The 26,350-nt window shown below is 36.8% G+C and overlaps 1 protein-coding gene across 1 annotated transcript in view; it reads left to right on the forward strand.

The window, feature by feature from the left end:
• The first annotated feature begins 22,382 nt into the window (after positions 1 to 22,382).
• Positions 22,383 to 26,350, forward strand: part of LOC145661709 (uncharacterized) — a 119,017-nt gene continuing 115,049 nt past the window's right edge. The window contains exon 1 of the mRNA XM_081727040.1: positions 22,383 to 22,571. Within this exon, the coding sequence (XP_081583166.1) occupies positions 22,458 to 22,571 (114 nt within the window). The 5' untranslated portion in view covers positions 22,383 to 22,457. The remainder of the gene's footprint in view (positions 22,572 to 26,350) is intronic.

Below are 26,350 nucleotides of genomic sequence, written 5' to 3' on the forward strand. Positions count from 1 at the left end.
TATGAGTTTCACTGAGATGTCCACAGTTACATTCCGAATAACTTTCAACGGTAATTTCAGTTTTGATCCTTTGTAACGAAACGGTACATACTGATGCAGATATGTCCCAAAAATCTTGCACGCATTGCGTTAAATTATCAGGGGTGGGCAAAATGTTGTTAAACTTGAATTTCACCTTGTTTTTATTCACCTTATTTCACTTTATTTTTATTCATTATAGTACCAGTCATTTGTACACATAAGTGTTTCAGACAAACCATATCTATTGCAAATAAAAGTGAGGCTCTCATTTGAGATTTTACCATTCATTCCCGCTTCACCTACTTATGGACAAAGATCGGAAAGATAATTTTCTATCATTTCCTCCTTTGCATCATGTCAATTACACTTTAATAATCTTTTTCTCCGTTGCATTATACTCCAGCCGTGATGTGATAAATACCCTCTGTGCTTTTCCTATACGAGGTTTATTCTGTTCATTTATCTCCAACTATTTTCATATTAGGAGTCTAGTGGTACTGGACGTTTTATCGGAAAACAGGCACCATATCTTGGTGGCCATCTTGAATACGGTAACCGATATGAAAAATCTTTTGCCACAACGCTTTTTACTTTTTAAAGATCTATGGAACGAGGTATTACTCGCGCCATGTTTCCATTTAAAATTTTAAAGTTTGGCCCTGGGACCCCATGAAGGGCGGCCCCGGGAGGCACCGCGACAACACCATTCGGTGTGCCCCATGGCATTTCCTATTTGAGTTTTTGTTCGGTTCATTTATGTTCAACCGTTTTCAAGATATCTCCGTGGAAAGATTAAAATGGGCCATCCTTTATATACATATATATATACAGCCGTGGACCCAGAATATGATCAAGGGAGGGGCTAAACCATGGTTTGCCGCTTTATCCAGTGTAAAGAAAGTAGGATTGAAGCTCATTTTATCCAGTGTATACCTGAGCGTTAAGGGGGACTATAGTCCCTATAGCCCTCCCCTAGGAACTACGATATATATATATATATATATATATATATATATATATATATATATATATATATATTAAAAATGCTGAAATTTCGTACCAGTTGGGAAATTCTTCTAAATACTCTGCAATACCACTAGATAAACAAGCAATGTTGCTAAAGCAAAATGAAGTTGTATTTTCTCAAATTGCGCTATGTAAAGTATTACATATTTCTAATTTAGTTATTTAACAAAACTACAATAGCCCATACATTATTTAGTGTAACAAAGGACAACACAGTATCACTAACATCAACATTTTGGAGATCTCTAATAACTCAAATAGCATATCCGGTGCAATCCGCATCAACTGTATCTTAGCCAGTGATGTGCCGTAAACTATAATTTTACGTCTACGCGATTGTCTACTGTAATCTATACGTAATCTACATTACACATTTTCTCGTGTAGACTATGTAGACAACCACGATCAAATGTAAGGAAGAATTTCGTTGCTCGTTTGTTCATATATCCTCATTCAGTTGTTTTACTTCGGTGCAGCGAAAGATTAGGGAAACGACTAACATATAAAAAGTAGAGGGAATTATCTAATCTGAAAGTGATACGGATGACAACGCTGAAGTTGCGCTGTCGATGCTGCTGTAGTGTTTAAGAAAGGTAGAATAATGAATCCTATATCCTTTGTCTTTGCATACCACTTCCTTAGATTTTCCACTTCGAGCACTGCTTTTATAATGAAACGTACAAAACTAATTCTCACCTGTGGGCTTTCAGTCTTGAAGCTGCTGTATTTGCCAATTTTTTCTTGCATATTGTACAAAATGCATAATATTTGTTATTTTCCTTCATCAAGACGAAACTAAGTATTCGAAAGTTACTATTCGCTGGACTAGGTATTTTATTTTGTACGCAATTTCGCAAGGTAACGACAAAAGAAAGCTCCTTTATTGTCCACGACGCCATATTAAATTACGTGTTGTTGACATATTCTACATAGTCTACGTTGTTTACATTGTCTACGCATTGTTGACACGTAAACGTAAACTATCGTTTTTTACGCGTAGACGCACATCTCTGATCTTAGCGTCAAATACTATGATCACGGAATAATATATTTCGAATGAAGGAAGGAACAAAGTTACAAGAAACGGAAAATTTAAATGTTTCTAAAGACTTTACTTCGAAAACGCGCTGACATATCACGTCTCATCATGTAGATGCTTCCAAAAGACTTAAATGCTTATAACGCCCTTTACAACAATTATTTCAAATCGTTTCAGAGATACCAAATACATTGGTAGTGATTGTTATACTGCTTAAAATGACGTATTTGTATTAAATTTTTATAATGATTATTGCTTTCCTTTGCTTCTATAACATTACAACAATAGTTTTTGGTGGTTTTAATTACAACAAGTCGCAGTTACATTATTTTAAGCAGTGTTGCCCATTTAAATATATTGCTAAATATTATTCTAAATATGCGCAAATAACGTAGATAACTGCAAAATATTTTAGAATTACTCGTAATTTGTTTTATGGTGCAAGAATGCTTTCAAGAGACGACGTTCTTCATAGTCTTTGGGCTACTTATAATGTTAATGTTTAAGTCTTCGTTCCAGCAATACATGTAAATGCAAATTGTAACTGAAATTAAATGTAACTGATACATTTTCAGTAACACTATTTGTTCCCCCTAAGCCTTAGGCCTGGTGTACACTTTATATTAAGACCGTCCTTAATTAAAGGTTCTAATTACACCCTAATTATATTTCACTTGTTTTAGTTTGACCACCAACCACCTCAAACTCGATCCATACCATATAGCTATATGCAATTATTCAAGGACCTACAGTTAGTAATACACAGTGTTCATTCTTGTTTTGTTTTGTTTTAGTTTAACGTCCCACAGTTATACTAGGGCGGCTAAAGGAGACGTGGAGCGAATGATTATAGTGGAATCCGAACCACTTCGGTCGTTCAACTTTACCCCTACCAGAAATCGAACTTGGGACCACGCGAACCGAAATCAAGCGTGCTAGCCACTAGACCAATTGGGGTTCCTCACATTGTGTTGATTTAAATCATCAGTCAGTGTTGCCAGATCCGAAGATTAAAAAGTAGCGTGTCTGTGCTCCGAAAGTAGCGAATTCGAACTATTTGTAGCCCAAAATATAGAAATGAATACTGATGGTGCTAATGAAATAATTTAATATGAGCTGGAAGATGTGCTGGACGTATTGCAAGAAGAAATTATGATCGACGGACGAAAACAATTCTAGACTGGATACCACGAGACAAAAACAGACTAGGAAACCTCCGCATACAACAAGGTGTGACGAAATCAAGCACCACTGAGGAGTAACCTGGAAAAGAAATGCTCAAGTTAGATAGTTGTTGGAAAAGACTTGGAAAGACCTTCATCCAGCAATGGATTGATAATGGTTTATTATGATGATGGTGATGATTTTATTATATCTGGACCTCGGAGGTAAACTAAACCAAGTCATAATTTCGTAATTTTAGAGAAGCGAAAAACCGGTTTCTCAACTAAGACCTATAGTACTGTTTTTGAAACTTACTAAGTAGTTACAAAGTAGTAAGATGCTTTCAGAGTTACATTATTACACCACTAGAAAGAACATAGTCTATTAAAAAAGTATTGTTAACTCAATTTCAACCAAAAAGTGACCTTTACTAGGTAAGGTAGGGTAAAAATGGATCCAAAATTTAATGAAAGTCGTAGAGCGAAAAAAATATGACTATTCAATCCATCATATTGCAGCAAAACTACGAAAATTAATACAAAAGAAAACTAGAAAGTTAAGAATCACTTGTTTTGGCAAGTGAGAAAAAATAGATACAGATAACTCTATTTACCTATATACTTATCTAATATGTATGTTCAAGTTTCGCAAGTAATTTTCAATCAATATAAAATTTCAATGTAATGAACGCACGATTAGTTTTCTCGAATAAAGATTACATGCACCGTTGAGAGCTCAGGAATAAGATTAATCTATGTTACGGCACTGGATATGTGCTTACCTAATGCGTTACGCCCTTATGAACTTGTATAAGAAAGAGAATGCACTTAAAATGAGACGCGAACTATGCGAAACATCGGACTTTGAATCTAACTTGTTTTGTGATCCAACTTGAGACCTCACATAGCAAAGATGAGTGTAGTAGCTCCAACCACAAAGTTCAGGACGTTCGTGTTATAAAGTGTCAATTAAACACGGAGATGTGAAACGGTAATAAAGCATTTCATCAATTTGAAACAAAATACGTATATCGTAGTAATAATCTACCCTATTTGTTAAGATAATGAACGTTATATTCTGTTTTTAAAATGACAGTCAAAGCAGAATCTATTAAATAATAAATGAGAAATTGTAAAATTTCAATTTCGGTACGATTTAATACATTCGTGCTGCAATGTGTTGTGTTATCCGTTAGGAGGTATTGAACAATTCTGATTAAAAGGAAGGAAATAACCTACTGGATAGTACTGGAGTTAATTTAATAGAGTTTAATTGTATAGGCAGTTCTGAGGCTATATGAGACAAAGTCTATTGCTGAAAGTGAAATATGGGTTACGATTTGGGTTTTAGGGTGATATACCCACTGATCATTGAATCTGGAATACACACATGGAAAGCATTAGCACAAGCAAATTAGCTATGAAGAGGTACACCATACCATAATTCTAAGTCAAAGTGAAAGGAAAAAATGAACGAAAACGACAGACCATACGAGAATAATACTTTCACTATTTTAATTTCACACTATTTATTTCGAGACTTTCGAGACGAGACCGAGACTTGGTACTCAAGACCGAGACCGAGATCGAGACAAGCATCTGTTGACCGAGACGAGACCGAGACCGAGACGGTGATTTTTTACCCGAGACGAGACCGAGACCGAGACCGTTATTTATCAACCGAGACTGTACAAAGCCTCGTCTCGTCTCGTCTCGATACCATCCCTACCTAGCAGGCATAACCTTGGGACGTTAAACTAAATCAAACCAAATCATTCTGACACTGCAGTATCAAGATTCAATCCAAAGAATTAAGCTGCTTTATATACGTCTACGTTACCGTATAAACCACTCAGGCTGTTACGATCTTTATTTTCAAACATTGAAAAGCACTTTAGCTCATCATTAAAAGGAAATCTTCTTTCCACTTCGTCTATTAAACCCTGGATTACCTGCCCCCTTATTTGATCAAACTCATTATCATCACTCCCTGTATCAGATGCTTGTCTGCAGTGCACTAAATACTTATCTTTACAAAAACTTTGGTAGACATCATCTTTCATACGCATTTCTCTCAGAGCTTGGATTGTAGGGTAAATTTTTTCTCTATTTCACTGTACGAAACTGCTTCCTTTTGCATCGTTTTACTAATATTAGACAGAATGGACGCAATATCCAGAAGAAAACCGAGCAATAGAATGTTCTTTTTCCCCGACTTTTTTTTTTTTTTTTTTTTTTTTTTTTTTTTTTTTTTTTGTAAATACCACTCAGTTTAAAACTGTCTCTGTTGAAATGGTCAGTATTTTCATACTCCAAAAGTAGGAATTGCATTATACAAGAAAATTATGTAAAGACTGCCAATAATGCATCCTTCTCATTTGAAATCCAACGTATGTGGAACAATCTTTTGATTTTCAGCAGTCCTGAGGCATCTGTGACTGTCGCGATACTTTTAAGTGTTGCAGATGTAGATGACTTACTGAACACCTTGTAAAGTTCGCCTAACAAACATTCAAAGTTGTGAACAGCATTCACAACACCAAAAACTCTTTCAGAAACAAGATCAATTCGATGTGCCATGAAGTGTACGCTAATTAGGCACGGGTTGACATTTCTTCTAATTTGAGCAGCAACACCTTCGTTTCTCTCAATAAACACTGCATTCCCGTCCGAACTAAATCCAACAAGTTTTTCTTTAAGATTAAAAATATCTATGCCATCTTCGGAAAATGCTTGAATAATTTTCTTTTCAAGGGATTTTGCATCGGTATTTTCTACAGGCACTAATTTATAAAAACGATAACAAGGCTTATTTTCTTCGTCCACATATGTTCATATAACAGCAAGTGCTTGTCCTCAAACCTGTTTGTAGATTCGTCCACTGAAATTGAAAAACAATCTGTTTGTTTGAAAAATTTTACCAATTTTGCATGCAACTGGTACGCTAGAGAATAAAGGTCTTCATCTCGTCAACAACCGAACAACCGAAAAAGTTAAACACCTGATCCTTTTACAAATAAACTACTTTTTTAAAACAGCATGCATTTAAAGTTATTGTTTCTCTGAAAATTTTCATTATAGACCTACGTACTTATATTTTCCTATTAAGGTGTCCCCCCTTACAGATTTTGGTGAGGGGGAAACGCAAGTGTAAAATTTTTGGTGGGGGGAAATCTCTCCCGTCCCCCCCCCCCGGGATTTCGCACCCTGAATGGGTCAGTTTGATAGAATGAACTGTTCTCTTAATTTTACGGTTACTAACAAGACAGGTTTAAGTTATGTTACTATACAAATTGTTGAATACTTCTCATTGTAGCTATGCAATATGTGATTATTGATCATATACAAACTGTAAACATTGCCGGATCAAACTTATCACGAACGATTTGTTAACAAATTAGCTTTGCACTATCACAGCTATAATTTATATTGGCTTCCATTTTAAGCTGTAATTTCATGAAATATAATTTAAATGAGCGGTTCTAGTTTACATAATGGTAAACGCCACTTACAGTGTATTTAATTTAATAGGTGGAATGAGTTGGGATTGAACCATAGAATAGTATGTAGATCGTGTAATTTTAGAAATGCACCTACAAATCATATGGGAAGCTTGTTTGGTATGTCATTGCATTCAATTGAATAGGAATGTTGAAGCTTCTTTCCTAGTTTACCCGAAAGTTAGAAAATGAGACATACGATTGTGTTTCCCTGAGTCTCTCAAATCATAAAGACCACAATTACTACTAGTAGTGCATAGCTATAAGTTTATATTATGCATCAAGTGCAAAGGACAAACACACTACTTCACTTTCACATCACGCACATGTGTGTTTCAAGTATAAGCAAATTTTATATCGTAAATTTTCGTGAAATTAACTTTATTCACGAATTTAAAAGAAAAGTAGATTCGTCCTTAAAAACCTATTACTAAATTCATGCAGAAAATGGAGAAAACGAAATAACTCCGAAAAAAACTCACGCACACGGTGTTTATCTACCACAAAGGTCACTTTGCACGAACTAAGATCAAAGCAAGGATCCTATACAGCAGAGGTGAATGCTCTGCCGTGGGCTACCGCGGCCCTCCCAGAGATTCGAAATATAAAACCATATTACTCGATTATCAAATAATAATTAATAACATGTATTTGAAGTTGTTTTTGAATAAATTCTAGATATAGGTAGCTGGTTCACTTATCTCTTCGTAAAAACGGAACGAAATTAGTTTAACGTCTCATGGTTATGCCTTTTAAGCTAAGTGAGACGGATGATTGTTGAAAGTGAATGATGATGAAATTAGAGTTTTGCATTCTCTCACTGAGAATCGAACCCGGGACCATGGGCATTAAACGCACACGCGATAGCCACTAGACCAGCAAGGGGGTATCTGTTCGTCTTTCAGTTCAGTTGAGTTTAGTTCATCATTCTAATTATGAACAGTTCTTAGCGTGGGTAAGAAACTCAATACATCTGCTTCGATACCCACCGTATTTTTTCCTATTTAAGCTCCACAGTAATCGGTATTGCGATGAATCAGTTTTTAGAGAAATTCTTTTATCCTAACTAGATGCAGTATCATATAAAGGTATAGTTATGCAGTTTTGCACATTGTCTATTCTTGGCAAAGGTAGGCGTTGATTGCAATATTATGACGTGGACCAACAAAATTGCGTTCTTTTAGAGAGAGAGAGAGACAATTCGGACAGGATTTCTTTCCGAGATATCCACAAAAATTGAAAAGTGTTAGAAGAAATATATTAAGGGACATTTGTATCAATGTTTTACATTTATTTTTGGATTTAAATGTTAAATCCGTTTTTTTTTATTGGCGACACTCTTGCAAAAGACATCACTTGTTTAAATCAAACGAGTCCTTTTTGTCTGTTGGATGGATACTGCTCAAGAACCTGGTTTTAAAATTCTTTACTTGGAATATCCTCTCCATCAATAAAAATTCTCATGCAGAGATCCAATGATGAATCTCGATTTCTTATGGTATCATTCTATTAATTGTGTTGAAAGATCTTCCAACGGAGTTAAGACATGCACATTTACTATTTTCAGGGGCGGACTGGCCATAGTGAAGTTTTGGAGTTTTCCACAGGGGCCGGTCCATTACAATTTCAAGGGGCCGGTAGATCTAAAAGACTTTCAGAGAGTACAGTATGACCAAATCAAAAGACGTAGGCTATATCTGTAAAACATTTTAAAAATGTAGGCCTATTGAACAGTCAAACTCCAAAGCAACTCTATTTGGGCTTTTAAATGTTGCAGCATTTTTTACGAGATTATTCTCCATGAGTGTATGTATGGGAAAACGCAAATGAAGGGGTTGAGCATCGAAAATGTTTGAATCTCATTAGAGAAACAAGTGGGCAAAGGATAGCGCTCTGAAGAAAGTTTTCGGATCAAAGGGCAACAAGGTATCATCTCTTTTTGTTACTCTGTAACACTTGACCCAATCGAAAACAACAACCTAATGTCACCAGACACTAGACGAAAAGCAGCATCACATAAAGAGAGTAAGTACTCAAAGTTGACAATATTTTGACAGCTTTTATTTTTTTGTACATTTTTGAACACACATCAATTCTGTCTAAATATTTACAAACAAATGGTATGGATATAATGAAAGCATTCAACATGGTAAAAGTGACTTCCAAAAAGTTACAGGAACTTAGAGAATGTCTTGAAACAATCAACAAATGAAGCGAAAGAATTCATTGAATGGACAAAAGCTGTTATTTGAAGATCTTATCATTGCTGTTACTAGAGGAAAGTGGGTGAATACCGCGCACTTAAGGCTTAATCGCGAATTACGCAGACATTTTGGGATGAAAAGAACAAAGAAATCAGGAACATATAATCACATCCTCTAACGTTAAAAGCAGGAGCGTCATTTCAGACTTCGCTTAGGGTGGGCAAGAGCAAAACCGACATAAGACTAACGTTTATGTACTAGTATATTAGTAGACAATCGATTAAAGTATATGTATTCCTCAAACTCTTGGGGGGGGGGGCAATTGCCCCATCCTGTCCTCCCTAAATGACGCCCCTGGTTAAAAGTATATATGACAATTGCTTTACATTGTGAGGAAACAAGCAAAAAAGTGAGTGAGGCAAATACGTGGTATTCAGCAACCCCGTATAGGGTAATAGCGCACAGATAATTTTCTATATTAAATAATCCAATATAACATAGAAACCAAACAAATGTTTATGTATTTAATAATCTACTACGTACTGTAAATTTGAAATACTGAAAACAGAGACAATAAACTTGAAATACTATAGTTGAAATGAAATAGAAATACTTGAAGTAAAACTTGAAATAGGGTCTACTGCAATCATTAAGACAAATTATTGTCAAGTCTACTTGCACAATGCTTCTTCTGTCCAGCTTTTGCGTTTAGTTTTCCTTAAGTGCTTTCTCGGCATCTGCGAAAATAAGAGGGGAAGAAAAATTAGAGTATATTTAGTACCCTAAAAAAAATAAGGGGGAAAACCGCACGCTAATGTAATACATTGCGCGCCATTACTCCATATGCACTTTCATACACACACACACACACACACACACACACACACACACACACACACACACACACACACACACACACACACACACACACACACACACACACACACACACACACACAAATAACTGAAAATAAAACATGGTAATATCGTCGTGTAGTTTTATATATTTTAAAAGAACATAGAATCCTACTTCCCTTAGCAACACAATTTCATTCTTCTTAGAAACACGTTCAACACACAACGTTTTAGTCCCCGGCTATTTGTAGCGTTTGCAAAGCGATTTTATTGCTCCTGCGTATGCTTGAAATACGCTGACCATGTATTTAAATCTGAGCGGCTAAACATGAACGCGAAAGCAATAAAATCGCTGAAAAAACGTCGGCTCGAGCGTATTTGGTGCAGGTCGGAACAATAGACCGCCTGCTGTTTAAAAGATTTCAAAAGGAAGGACAAAAAGGAAAGACGTGTTGCCAGGCAAGGGGATTGTAACAAGAAACAGCTGCTTGGAAGACGCTTTGTGCAGAGATTGGAACTCTGCTGTTATAAAGTATGTGTGTGTATAACAAAAGAAAATTCACAAAAATAGAAGGAAATTCCGAAAAATTAGCTAATTACAGAAAAATCTATGTAACACAATAGGGTGATTTCTCGTGATACACTTGATTGACAGTTAGCTGATGCCATGGTAATCTATAAGCAAAATATTTGGCTTTAGGCAAAAGATGAAACAACGAAATAACTTGAATTTGAGCCCCTATCTCCGAAGCTCGAACTCCACCCCCAAACAGATAACCACAAGTGTAATCACAAAGAGAAATTTTCAGTTGTGTTTGAAAACGTGTCCTGTGTACATATCCAGTCATGGTTAGTGTGTTTAACACAGAGGCGTTTATAATCGAAATACAAAATAGGCCATGCCTATATGATTTAAGAGATCCGAACTACATGAATCGTGACTTAAAAATAAAAATGTGGAGAGAAGTGACTGCGATATTTGTTCCAGACTGGAAGGGAATGGAACGGAATTCTCAGAATGAAGAAGGTAAGAATATTCTTATTTTATGATTTCATTTAATACTATTAAGTAGAGCTACATCGAGCCAAATTGATGTTCACTATGAATAATAATAATAATAATAATAATAATAATAATAATAATAATAATAATAATAATAATAATAATAATAATAATAATAATAATAATAGTAATAATAATAATAATAAATACTTTGTTAAAGTTGTGCCAACTTCCAATATACCTAATATATACCAAACCTTCAGGCGCAACAGTCCGAAAGGGCCAGGGTCGCCTATGCGTCATTTTATGGGGTAGATGATGGAACAATTGCCCTTAGATGGTCTAAGCCATAGATGTGTGCACAGTAGAAAGGCGGAAAATGCCACCTCTAATAGTTTGGTACTTAGGTATATCGAAAATGTTTTAAACAGCAAAGACCATAATTTTAAATTGGGATTCAATACATCTTATTCTCTTTCCAGTCTTTGAAATGACCGAAAAACTACGTTGCCAAATTATTTCAAAACTTAGTTTTGTAAAACAAACACATAATGTTTCAGTTTCCAGACATTTCTTTCCATGCAGCTTAGAAATATTCCCGAGAAAGATATGTTTATTTTATTTTATTTATTTATTTTAACTGTAACTGCTCGTGTTTTATCAACTTTGTTCTGAAACTGAAAATAAGGTGCTAAAATTGGAAGAGAGTAGGAATTTCAGAATTAGCCAAAATCATGAGAGGAAAAAAATTAAAAGATTAAACCAGAGAATTGGTTAAAAATATCATGATGTAAATTTTATACTTGGTGGTTTGGAATTTAGCGGTCCTTTCAGCACCGAAGCTATACAAGATGTGAACTTACAGTTTAAGGTGGAATCTAAACTACCTTTATGCGCTGAAACTTTTCAATGATCTCCCACAGGATTCGAATCCGGAACCCCATTCTCCAAAGGCACGTGCATAGCTAGTAAAGTATAAAGTAGTGTAAATGTTGGAAGTTATTGATTGGGGTCTAATATTTGTTTTCGATACAGAGGATATCTTTAAGAAAATGCCTCTTGCTTCGTCTCTTTCGACTATATCAGCGAGGCTACATCAGACGTGAACTACAGCTCAACGTGGGACCCGAACCACATAACCTCCTGCCTAGAATCGAATCCAGGTCTACCACTTCTGGCGCGGGAAATGAAAAGAAAAGACCTGGAAACCCTGACTGGCTCATAGTATGATTTACAACTTTGGTGAAACTAAAATTACCGTGTAGCCACTTAGGCCGCGTTCACTGTGGGGGGTAACGCTTTGTCGACTAGCCTAGTCCTTAATGGAACCCTAACGCCACTCTGCTTAGCCTGCTACGGGGCTCTGTGGAAATCCTGTCTGCGACCTTACGGTCAAAGACTACCTATATCTCACCGTGCAAATTTAGAGAAATTATCTGTATAGTATTTTTGTAAAATACTGTTTATAGTGGAAATTTTATAATAAAAGCCGGTAGTGCGAGTCGATTCCGGACGCTCTTTTTTATTAACGCTCTATATACACAACCTATATGGGACAGTTTTACATGGTCGAGGCTTTGACCGGTTCAGTTTTGATCTGAATACTCCCCTACCGGACGGTATTTTTCAGTGTTGCCACACTTGGTACAATTGTACCAAATTCAGCCCTTTTTGTCAGTCATCGGCCCGTTGGTACCACGCTGGCATTTTCAGCCCCTTTTGTGAAAAAGTTGGTACAATTCTACCTAATTCAGCACCATTTAACAAATACTGTCACATTTTCTAAAATGTCAGTAAGCTTTTTCCTACATCTCACGTTACTTATACTGTGTGTTGGACTCGTAGAAAAATACTGTTGAACTTGCATCCTGTGGCATTTCACCGCTTAACACTTAGGAACTTTGTGTAGAAAATTCGTAATTCGAACTATACTGGGATACAAATGGTGCTAGGTGGGCGCATGCGCGTCACGCATGAAGGAGACGAGGAGGAAGCAGTGTGGTGGAAACATTATCTTCAAACCTTAAAAGAAATAGAACCATACAAACACGTTGAATCAAATGTTGAATATTCCGAAGAAGACCAGCGTGTACTCAAATACGTCTATAATGTATGTCATTACAAAGATTCTACACCAAAAGATAATAGCACGAAAAATACGTTGACATAATTGCTGGCTTAGAGGGCTAAGTTGTTTATTAGTGACGCCATATTGATGAATATAAAGATATCTGAACATTTCTGCGTTTTATAGATCTATATCGACACATTGATTTGTGATCTTGGAAGAGGGGGGTTGTTCTAGAACATTACCTCTTTCAGTTTAGAGCCGTGTATTACACTGGTATAAAATTCAGCCCTTTTTGCTTCAATTTGGTACTATTTTTCAGCCCACTTCAGAGCTAGGACTGTGGCAACACTGGTATTTTTATTAACTGAAAGTGATTTTTTTCTCATAGGTATGTGATTTTCTTATCTGTGAAATTAGTGACTCGGACTTGACTATATTATAGTGTATGCCTCATGCTAGGTCAGGGGAAAACACTTTCCGAAGGACAGTGCAAACATGAAACAGAATTCTCGCCCTCCTTTCAATATCCCACATATTACTAAACACCCGGAACACGTTACGGAAGACCCTGATAGGTTTTTTTATGCTACTTGACAATTTTGTGTTATTGAATTCATGGAACGCAGATAAAACAAAGAACTGTTACCTATGTATTATACCTTCAGAACGTGGCTCTTGATTTAGTGTTGCAGTTAAAAGCACAAAACCAATTGGATTCACTCAATTACTGTATGAACAATTAAAGACAAAATTAATCGATTTAAGTAGGCCACCTGCATATAGAGCTGAGTTTGAAATTTTTTTATATTCAACAGGGCGAAAACGAACCGGTTGATGCATATTTTTAAAGAAAATTAAAAGTTATTCGTCAAGTTACGAACAGAACTTCCAGGCCACCAACGAGCAGAAAATAAGCACACGATCTAATGAAAAAACGTGATTATGTAGAATTACAGCAAGCAATCTATTCGCTTTGTGATCAAAATCCGCAAGCCAATAGTTTAAATTCTTCGGTAGTTGCTAGCGCTTCCTTTCCCACAAATCACCAACAACCAGCTATTATCCCTTATGTAATCAGACACCCAATTGGCATCACTACCAACAGCCTGCTCCAGTACTTCCTTTACCTTCAGCACCACAACTACAGGGTGCCTTACAAATTCAATTACCTTCAAATCCTCCCTCCCAACTTGGTAATACGCAACCCCCACCCGACCTCCCTGCGCTTAGCACATCTAATACAACGAATACCAATAGTTCATTAGAATTTAGTAAACTTGCTAATCAAGCTCGTTGATACAGGGAGCTCGTTGATTCTGTGGCCGAAATCGATGATTCCCCCAAACACACAATTAATTCCTTTTAACACTAACCTTAGAGGAATTGAGAATTCCATCCTAATTTGCGTTACATAAATAGCTCTAATCAAATTCAAAATTAGCTCAACATTTTCTCATTACTTCCTAATTTTAGAACACGGAGAATTCTTACCTTTATTTGGAGAAGATATTCTAAATCGTTTGAAAGCCAGAATTGACTTACAAAGTAATACATTGTCAGTATATCTATAGGAAACCACGGCCACCGCCGCCGTATCTAACTGAAGTTAATGCTCAGGAAGAATTATCGGCAAGTGCGATTCATTCAATAAAGCAGGATAAGTCGGCTAATGTATTTACCACTCGCAAAGTTACCATACCAGCTAGGACACATTTCTTTCTACCCATTAATATCAAGAATCGATAAATGGATACGGAGTATTTCATTGTCTCTTCACTAGAAAATCTATTGGATAAATACGGATTGCAGACTTTACCTAGAAATAATTTCACACTCCTAATATCTAATCCGACTAACAGGCCAGTAACGTTAGCAAAAAATACACCGATCGCATATGTTGAGGAAGACTTGCAATAAGTCGATATACAGGGAGATCAGCAATTAGACGAACAAAAGGACGAAATTTTTATAAATCTGAACAGGAAATTCAAGATAGACTAGACAAAACTAAATCACTCTTTGATATCAAATTATTTGACTAAACCCGGACCTACCAATGTTTTACAATATATATATATATATATATATATATATATATATATATATATATATATATATATATATATATATATATATATATATATATATATATGAAACTTTAGGGTTTATATGAAGAGCGAGTACTAAAATAGTAATAATAAAAAAGCCAAAAAAATATGATTGATGCAAGGATGTTTTAAAATAGATGATCTGCCTATATGTATCTTCATCCTATAACTTAATTAAATCTAAAAACAACCATCGGCACTTCTGATTGGCTACTCTTGTTTCCGCTATGAATGTTAGCTCAAAACATTACGATCTTATTAGGTGGAGCGGGAATAGTAGGGGGTGGTGATGTGAAGTATTGCTTCACGATTTTGTTGTATAGACCAGAACCCTGCACGGGCCGGCGCGCCCAATGCATATTGAAGGATTGACTTGACTTATCAGACTTGGTTGTTCTCAGGCCGGTTAGAGCCCGGCTCGTTTGTGCCAGCCAGTTTAGGTCCGGCCCGTTTATGCCCGGCCCGTTCTCCGCCCGGCTCGAGCTTCGGGCCGGGCCGTCTTCGGGCCTGGGTTTGCAAGGCTCTGGTATAGACAGGTCCTCTATTTTATAACATTCTTGCATGGATCACACTCATCATAGAACATCATAGCAGTAATACCTCTTCTGTGGATGGAGAGGCTGTTTAGAAACCGTCATCGATGTTGATCATGATCCAGTCATTTGTCTTGGCCGTTTACGATTGTGATAGCAAATTCACTTGTGAACTGAAGTTGCAATCTAATGCAGAAAGCTTTTCTGTGTATTCTTTATACTCACAGAACTAGCCCAGACGTTGACGTTCCTTGACCGGTGTCAACTGATGTAGCACCCAATAATTCGACTTCTTCACCTTACCGAGTTCACGGTGCCGCCTAACGACAGTTATATGATACATGGCTAATTCTTCTGCAGCTACACGGTCACTTTGCCAACCATCCATTTCTACGATATTCCTGACGAGCTTATCCTAAGATGTAAGTCAATGTCCATAGCGATCATATTGCAACGATATACGAGGGTCGTTCAATAAGTCTTTAGAAAAAGATAAAAAGCAAATTATTTTGGGTATCAACATAATCTCCTTTAAGCTCGACATTTTTGTTCCAGCGTTTCTCCAACATTTTTAAGCAATCCAAAAAGTAGGATTTAGGGAAGTCCTCAAAATAGGCATCTGCTTGTGCAGTGACCTCCTCGTTCGACAGGAATCGTTTTCTGCCGAGCCATTTCTTCAAGTTTGGAAATATAAAAAAGTCACTGGGGCCAAATCTCGTGAATATGGTGGATGTTGTAATTATTCGAGTTTTAATTCCACAATTTTCGCCATTTAAACTTGTTTTGATGAAAGAGAATTATTTTGTTTGCCAAATGAGGACTTTTTAAAATTGATTTCTTCTCTCAACCGGTGCAATAACGACGCATAATACTCTCGATTTACGTTTATCCTTTCTCCAAGTAATCAATGTAGATGATCCCGCATACTCCAAAAAACTGTGGACATCACCTTGTTGGCCAATCTCACTGTCTTCTTCTTCAGAGCTGGATCGCCTTTAAAAACCTACCGTTTCGACTGTTTCTTTGTTTCTGGAGTGTAGTAATAAAATACATGTCTCGTTCATTATTATGTATCGAAGCATAAACTAGTCAGGATTAAGACGAAAAAGCGCCAAATCTGCCTCCAAATCGGTCATACAATTGCGTTTAATCTCCACTAAGAGCAAACACGGCACCCATCTTGCCGAGATTTTTTCAAACCCAATTTCTCGTGCAAAATTGAAAACCTTGTGATATGCCTGTGGTCAAGGGCGCCGATTTCTCTGTATTTTTTTTTGGGGGGGGGGATTCAGATGCAAAAGGTATATATATGAAAATTTTAAGACAAATTGCACCCGAGATCGGCGCCCTTGCCTGTGGTCTCAACTATTTCGCGCACTTTGATTCGTCGACTACTCAAAACCATATCGTGGATTTTGTCAATAATTTCGGAGGAAGACACTTCCACGGAACCGTCCCGAACGATGTTAATAATTTGTGGATATACGGCGACGTTTAAACCCATTTATCCAATTGTAAACAGTCGCAACAGGAGCAGATGTACCATGAACTTCATTCAACTCTGTTTAATCTCTTTCAGTGTTCAGTCTTTTAAATAGAATTGTTTAATAATCACACGAAATATTTTTTTTTCATTTTTCTAAATAAACAGAAATTTGTTTCTCCAATCGACAATGACAATGAAACTAACGTGACGGGTATAACGGAAACTTTAACAAGTCTTGTGAGGAATGACGTTTACTAAAAGCAAACCTTTTTCGATACTACGAGTGTCATCTTTCGGACTTTCTAAGGACTAATTGAACGACTCTCGTATCATCGGGAAAAAAGCTGACAAACCAAAGGCGAATGGTATGTTCACTTGCCATTTGTAGCCCAAATGCACTGTTAAGCAGGGGCGTAAGTAAGGGCCCCGCTGACTCCGCATTGCGGGGGGGCCTCAAGTCATCAGGGGCGCCCCGAATCGTGAAGTGGGATGTAGAGAAGGAGCCGCACTCCACGCTGCCTGTGGGGATGCTCTCAAACCTTTAGTTACGCCACTGCTGTTAAGGTTCCTTTCCCCTCAGCTTGCTGTGTGGAATGTCCCAATTCGAATTCCTAAAGTACAACGCTTGGTTGGTTTGGAGTTTATCGGTCTGTTTCAGCACCAAAGGTTGTAGATTAAGAGCTACCGCTCACTGGCAACATTTTGTCGGGCAACTATCTTGATGCTCTGGCTAAATGCATTGAGTCTTATTGGAGTCCGCTCACTGAGGCTACGGCGACAGAAAAGTTGCCGAGGTGTCGCCAAGCAGGGAGAGAGCAAGGCAACAGCTTGGCAACGGAACAGTTGCGCAACATCTAAAAATGCATTGAGTCTTATGGGAGTTCGCTCACTGCGACGACGGCGACAGAAAAGTTGCCGAGGTACCTCCAAGCAGAGAGATAAAAAATAAATGTTTTCTACAAGTTTTCCACATAAGTTTGTTCCGTGTGTAGCGCGTGAAAAGAAGTGTTCGCAATTGAAGCTAATACATGTATGTCTTTAATTATTGATTAAAGATAATGAAAAATTAATTGAGAAAATAGAGAAACGCCCAGCGTCATATAAAAATTAGTATGAGCTTTCCAGCCAAGAAAAAAAAATAACACCGCTAGGTAAATTCGATAATTCGGTAATTGGGTAATTCGATAACTACATATGGCTGTCACACTACGAACTACTATTTTTATCGAATTCCCACAACTAGAAATAATAGAGATAAAATTATAATTCTCAATTTTCTTTGCACTTGAAATATAAACAAGGAAAGCCAAGTTTTATTTTATGGCTATACGCAGAACATCTTAGAATATAGTCATAGTGCAGTCTTGTCGGGCTGCAGCTGTTTCGTTTTGTTAATTAGTTCCAGTCGTTTTATATTTTCGTTGTTATTGTTATATTTTGATTCGAATAATCGTTCCCGTTCGTATTGTAGTTCTTTACGATATACAATGCTGTTATTTTTTGTCGCTCATTCACGCTACCCAGCGCCATAACTTAGATTTTTTCTGGGGGGCAAGCATTAATACGCGTATTTGGGCCCTCTACAAAAATATGTTTTTTCTAATTCTTGGACCCCCTCTTTCCATCTTTCTCTTACTCTTTATTGGCACCCCGGAGCCTGCGGGCCCTCCCGCACGGCAAGATCTGCGGGGACGTTAGTTACGCTCCTGGGCCCGTTTCATACAAATTAATTAATGGAACAATGTTGACAAATATCAAAGCCATATGAATAAATATTATTTCTAGGCTCCTAATAGTTGACAATTTTTACTGAAATGGGCCCACGACTCATTTTTGTTTTATTTAGCTTTTGTGTGTTGTTTTGTTTATGTACTGTAGTGAACCTGTTTGATGCTTCATTTATAATTTCATGTTCATATGGTATACAGACTAAGAAAATTTTGTGTTATAGTGGGTCCTCCCTCGAACGGCGGGCCCCCCGCACATTTTACGGCCCTGATGCTACCTTCAGAACTTTGATAGCATTGGCGTATTTAGGATAATTTTTTGCTTACTTCCAAAAATTGCAAGAACATTGTAGAGATCTTGTTACAATAATGTTATAAATGCCGTCTGAGCCCCTCCCCCGCCCTCTTTGTTAATCTCTTCAAATTATTTATTTCCACATTTCAGATGGGTGCCCCACTGTCGATGAAATGATTCTCAGAACTCTCATGTCCTGCTTTGAACTTCAACACACCCGAAAATATGCAGGCTTATTCCGAGTGTGAATTGACAAAGAACTACCTTTTATGACCATGTTAAATGTGCCCACTCTAGGATAAATGTCTAATAGACCTTTTGTACTAATTTGAGGAAGCTCAATCCATCCAACTTTGAGATTATTTTTCTCCAGACGCGTGGATAGACATGTTAAGAAAAATAGTTCTATTCACTATATAGCGTGTAAAATTTTTCCTTCAGCAGTCTCTCACTGTATATAGGATGTACCCAGTATTTCTTTTTTATTATTTTTTCCTTCTGAAGTTCAGCATTAGCGCACAAATAATAGCATATTCTTTGAAATTCATCGTATTGTGTCTAATCCCGCCAAATTGTGATGTCAAATGCCCGGCAACTTTTCTGTTGCCGTCGCCAGTGAGCGAGGGTGTGGCAATAAAAATGTTTTGTCGCCGTGAAGTTGCAGACTGTAAGCGACAACGACAAGATAGTTGTATGTACAACTGTTTCGTCGCCAGTGAGCGGTGGGCCTAACGTGGTGTCCGACCGAACTACACGAGCTCCCACAGGAAGTCTAACCCTAATCTTTCACATCGAAGGCGTATACTGATCATAAGCCATGAAAGAGCTAAAAAATAAATCAATCAATAAATAAATAAAATGCAATTGTGAATTCTTCATTACACACTTTCACATGGACCTGTTAAACAACGCACTGACTCCTAACCATGTGGGTACCCCAGCCTGTTTGCTGGTCGTTTACAGAACTTACAGAAGATCCGTTTCTACAGCGACCTTAATCCATGCTTGTATTGTGTCGCTGAGGTAGTATCTCACCATATGTCAAAGCGGCCATTTCATTCACACAAACCTAACACAATAATTTTTAATTGTAGCTCATAGTTTTGTAGAAATCAATATTAACATATGGACAGTTCTTCGTTCATTGTTCCTCAAGAATACGACCGATTTCAACCACCTTACTTCGAAATTTATCCATGCTATCATCGTTCAAAATCTGGTCCATTTAGTTAAAAAACAGTCTTGCAGGGAACGAAGAGCGCAAACTACACACATATGAGGCTGAATTGATTAGCACAAGAGTAAAGCCTAAGTATTTATTTTAAAACTATTTTTTTAATCAGAAAGTTGAGAATATTGACTTTCTTTATATTTACACTATGGATTATATTTGCATTTGCAAAAACAGAAAATTCAGATAACTAGACTGAGGGGAAATCGAACCCAAGCCACACGCTTGGCGGACGGATGTTTTCTATAGAGTGATAAGGGACAGTTTATTTATTATATTTGTTGATTATTATTCTCATTAATGACCAAATGGATTCTTGATATTATTTTCTAGAGGTAAATAATATTCTTACAAGTAAACCTTACGTTTGGGTGAATCGAGTTGCTGACTGAGACACATATGAGAAAGTAGCACTAAATGTGGTCAGTATTTCAGTGAAGTTGTAGGTGCGAAGCTCCAGGGGTTTAGGAGATACAGCTACCAGAACATCACATGGAAGTACAGAATAGTCTTCATACAGTTGGAGGTAAAAGCCCTGTAAGAGCTCTTGTAACGACAAAAGGTGAATAACAAATATATGGGTACATATTAGGACCAGGGGAAAGTCATATAGTAAGGGTATACCTGACGGCGGCCATCTTGAAATCCACCATTTTGAATTAAGATTAAGTTTTTAAAATAGGAAAAGGGTCATGTGATACATGATGTAAGGCGCAAATTTAATCAGAAGAACAATAGTGACGCTAATTTTGATTTACGCGCAATTGGTAAAAAGTTACAGGGAAATTAAATATTGTTGCAGCATATGTATTAGTCCTTTACCCCACCTTGTAAATTTTGTGTTAATGATATTAAATAAAAAGCAGCTGGATAAATATTAGGTCTATGGTAAGAGTTGCCTTGATGGCGGCCATGTTCAAATCCGCCATTTTGAATGTGTCAAGTGTAACTCGATTGCCTTTGTCAGGTGTGCTCACTGTGAGCAGAGCATTTGTGCAAGTCATGCACTCTTTTCTGAACTACATATTGATTGTACTAATTGAGGACTTTTCTGGAAGAAAGACCGAAGTTCAATTACGACTCAATTCCACTTTGGTCATTTTTCCTTAAATTAGCAACTTGTTTATGCGATAACAAATGCTGGTTAATGGTAAAGCAAACATGGTTATACCGTTGGATTTATGGTAAAATTTGCTATTAATAAGGTGTCAATGTTATGCGTTTTGTTTAAAACTTTTGTCTGTTTCAAAATGGCGGATTTGAACATGGCCGCCATCAAGGCAACTCTTACCATAGACCTAATATTTATCCAGCTGCTTCTTATTTAATTATTATCATTAACACAAAATTTACAAGGTGGGGTAAAGGACTAATGCATATGCTGCAACAATATTTAATTTCCCTGTAACTTTTTACCAATTGCGCGTAAATCAAAATAAGCGTCACTATTGTTCTTCTGATTAAATTTGCGCCTTACATCATGTATCACATGACCCTGTTCCTATTTTAAAAACTTAATCTTAATTCAAAATGGTGGATTTCAAGATGGCCGCCGTCAGGTATACCCTTACTATATGACTTTCCCCTGGTCCTAATATATACCCATATATTTGTTATTCATCTTTTGTCGTTACAAGAGGTCTTACAGGGCTTTTACATCCAACTGTATGAAGACTATACTGTACTTCCATGTGATGTTCTGGTAGCTGTATCTCCTAAACCCCTGGAGCTTCGCACCTACAACTTCACTGAAATACTGACCACATTTAGTGCTACTTTCTCATATGTGTCTCAGTCAGCAACTCGATTCACCGAAACGTAAGGTTTACTTGTTAGAATATTTTGAACTTGGTTTGCTTTCATTTTATTATTATTGTTATTATTATTATTATTATTATTATTTTAGAAATTACATTGCACCATCTCTTAGTAGTGAAACATATTCTTAGCATTTGAAAAGCCAAGGATGTTATTCCAAATCCAGTTTTACGAGTAAAACATGTACTGTAACAACAGGCAGGCAGATAGGAAGTTTTCCCTGATATCTCCCCATGACGTCATAAACCGGGAGCCAATTAGAATGCTAAACGTGAACTGTTATTTTAGGCCTATTACCTTGTTGGGAGCACTTCTTTAGCTTTTGCCGTTGTGGAATACTAGGGGCTTGTTTAAACTTAAGTACAAATTTACTACTAAATGGATAAATTAAAAGCCAAAGTTCGTCTTGGACGAGTGAAGAAACCACTTGTTTATAAAATCTTTGGACTTGTAACGTCAGTGGCGTTTCAAAGGGCCAAACGCTGTGCGCAGGTAAAGTATATTCAATTTTAGGCAATGTTCAGTGTCAGTGATAAAATACAAGGTAGACTAAAAAGGTAGAAGCTATTATTGGGTTAAATTCCAAAGTTGGGCGTCCGTTTCCAGCAAAATTTTTAAAATTTACAGGAAAGATATGGATAATTTGATCGTTTGTGTGCTTGATAATATATAAGAGTCTCAAAAAATATGTTTATTTGTTATATATAAGCGGTTACAAACATAGGACTATACGGCGAGCGGAGGGAACTACTTGGCGCAAGGTAACTGAACAGATGCATTGTGGGAAAGAAACGAGCATTTATGTTATCAACATGGCGAATGTACAAGGGCAATGAACTACTAGTTTTAACATTTGTGAAGGAATACGTTGATTACGAGCAAAATCTTTTAAAAGTTTGTGAAGAGCACGGATTAGTGAACCTAATAACAAATTGCAGAAAGTGTGGAAAGGAGATAACAGCGAAAAAACGTGGCGAAAGCGGACGCCCAACTTTGGAATAAGTGCCCTATTATTACTTGAGCGTCAAGTATTTCATTTTTACCTTGTGTTATCTCAGATGTAGCTTAACTTTAAAGTGCCCTCCAGTTTCAAACCTACAGAAAGCTCTTAAATGATTAAAAATTGTGGTAAGAGTGCAGTTTGAGCAGAACAAGTGATTTTGTCACAGGATGTGGCATTGTAGGAATTGAATCAGTGTTATTTAGGTTAGGTTAGGTTGAGTACTTACATAATTACAACTCAATAGATGCGGTATGAACGTTCTGCTCAAAGTGCATTTTTGCCTAAATTGTTAGTAGGTGCTCCTCCAGTTTCAAACCTACTTAAAATCACTTAAAAAATTATAAAATGTTAGTAGGTTAGGTTAGCCTGAAACCATCATTGAGACAATCATATAACTTACAACAGTCTAAAATGATTGTTGTTCCTAGTAATATTCGATCCTTTATTATATGTTCAGTAAGTTTCTTGGTCTCTTCTTGTTACTGGCAACACAAAAAAACTTCCCTCCGAACTACGTTCTACGCCACCAAATATTCACTGACCGTCACTCATCGGCCTCTATTGAACTTCCTTTCCCAAATTTAGCTTCCTCTATTTCAACGACTTTTTAGGACCACTGATGTTCGTTGACTTTTTTATCGCCCAGTCAAGACACTCTTCCCTACCACAATTACTCCAATCAACCACTGTGCTGAGGACAACTTCAATTCATGTTTCATGAATGAAAGCCTGTTTGTCTCGTCTTAGAAGGCACCCAGAGCCATAGCTTGATATTTCGGCACCCGGGGCGAAGTAAAATTCGGCGCCCCCTACACTCACCACAAAGCTTTCCCCCCTTTTTTTTGCATAATAGGGAAGCCGCTTTTGTTGTTGTTACATTATATTGATTTTCTTTTTTTATCAAGCAGCTCGGACAGACTATTGCAACAGCCAAAACACGATCATAACGTATTCTTTTACAAATAAGAGCTGTTTTCAAGAGGCGTAGTTTGGACTTCTTGTTAAACTTGACAAAATTACCTTTGATTGGTATGCAGATCACTTATGGAAACTTACAGTACAATTATCTGTAACGTTTCATACTATCGATAAGAAATGAAATTTCAACACATTAGAAACTATGTGCTTTTAAAATGTTCGAAATGGGTGACAGCATTAATTTCCAGTAATAATTTCAAACTTTTGTAATTTTATTCTGCATGTGACCACACAAATAACATTTTAATTTCGGTTATTTTAATATCAGCAATTAAACGGGTTGAATTTGTTATTGATAGACTTTCTTTTATTACTTTTAAGGGTCGGTGGTGTGATATTGTTTTAAATGCACGTGCACCAACAGAAGATAAGGATGACGATATGAATGACACTTTTTAAGAAGTATCACGGGTATTCGAGCAAGTCCCGCGATACCTATGAAAATTCTATTAGAGGATTTCAATGCGAAGGTAGGGTGACAGGATATTTTCAAACCGGTTATATGAAAGAAAGTTTGCATAAGGAAGGTAATGACAACGGCGTTAGTGTCATGAACTTTGAAATATCCAACAAACTTATCGTGAAGAGTACAAATTTCTCACATCGCGACGTTCATAAATACACATGAACCTGGCAAGATGGTGGTCGTTCAGAGGACCTGACTGACACTGATCACTACCTGGTAGCAGTTATCGTTGAATAAAGGAAATATTCAAAATCTGAAAACTAAGAGGGTTAGTTTAAAGAAATTAGGAGAAAACCAGTCTAGAGGGGACTACAAGATTGAAGTGTCGAATAGATTCTCGGTTTTAGAAGGTTTTGAGAGCACTAGTGTTGAGGATACTTGGGTTCAAATTAGGGATAACAGTAAACTTTCAGCAAGAAAAAAATAGAGCACGCGTAAATATGTAGAAACAAACCGTGGTTTGACCAGGAATTCATTAAGCTAGCGAAGGAAAACCAGGCGAAACTGTGCTGGGTACAAAATTCGAACGATATCACTACACAACATTTCGTTGAAATCAGATGGGGAACTTCCAAAATGTATAGAACAAAGAAACGCGATTTTTGGAAGGCTAAAAATAATGAACTTGAAGATTCTAGTAAAAAAATCGAGACATGTGTAAGGGCATCATCGAATTTAAGAAAGGGTATCAACCTCGCGCGTATAATTTAAAGAGCGATGACGGAACAATTCTCACTGATACAGATGGCACCTTGAATAGATGAAAATATTTTTTTGACGATTTGCTTAACTCACAGCCAAAAACTAATGTCCGTGGGGAAAGGAAAATGCACACAGCAGAACCATCGCTATAAAGAAATTAAAGAAAAACAAATCTCCTGGTATAGACGGAATTCCGGCTGAGTTAATTTTAGATGGAGGGGAAAAGTTTGGGTCATTATACACAAACTCATTCTCCTGATCTGAAACAAGGAGGAATTACCATAAGAGTGGAAAGAATGAATCTTGTTCCAATTCACAAAAAAGGCGACAAAACAGCTTGTAATAATTATATAGGCATTTCTCTTCTGTCAACATCCTATAAAATTCTCTCAAATATCCTATTAGCAAGATTGATCCCATACGCAGATGAAGATTATCAGTGTGGATTTAAAAGAAATCAATCAACTATCGATCACATACCTACCATTTGACAAATACTCGAAAGGCAATGGGAATACAACACTCCTGTACATCAATTATTTATTGATTTTGAAAAGGCTTACGAATCTTTTGGATAAGAAACATTAACATTTTTACAGAATTTGGAATATCGAAAAAGCTAGTTAGAGTAATTAAGATATGTTTAAATGAATCCCAAAGTAAAGTTCGAGTAGGAAAGTTCTTGTCTACGTCGAGAATAGCATGAAACAAGGAGATGCAGTGTCGACATTATTATTCAACTTTATTCTGGAGTAAGTGGAAAAATTGTAGAAAGTGGTGCAGGAACCGGATGAACTGTATATCCTCCACTTTCCAGACTATAAGGAAATTTAAAGATAGCGACCAGGGCCTACAGCTAAATGGTATTCACTAGGTTACGGCGTATGCTGATGATGTAATTTGATAGCAAATGGTAGGAGAACAATATAATAATGTAGAGGCCTTATTAAACGCTTGCAGGTTTAGAAGTAAATGCAGAAAAAACTAAATATATGGAAGTTTGCTGGAATCGCAATTCTGCAAATTATGGATGTGTCAAAGTATCAAATATTTTTTTTTCTAATACCTTCGATAAAGTGGATACTTTCAAGTATCTAGGATCAAAATCATATCCACGAAGAA

Source organism: Thermobia domestica, chromosome 10 (assembly GCF_964235325.1).
Source record: "Thermobia domestica chromosome 10, izTheDome1.hap1.1, whole genome shotgun sequence".
In the NCBI taxonomy this organism is placed as follows: Eukaryota; Metazoa; Arthropoda; class Insecta; order Zygentoma; family Lepismatidae; genus Thermobia; species Thermobia domestica.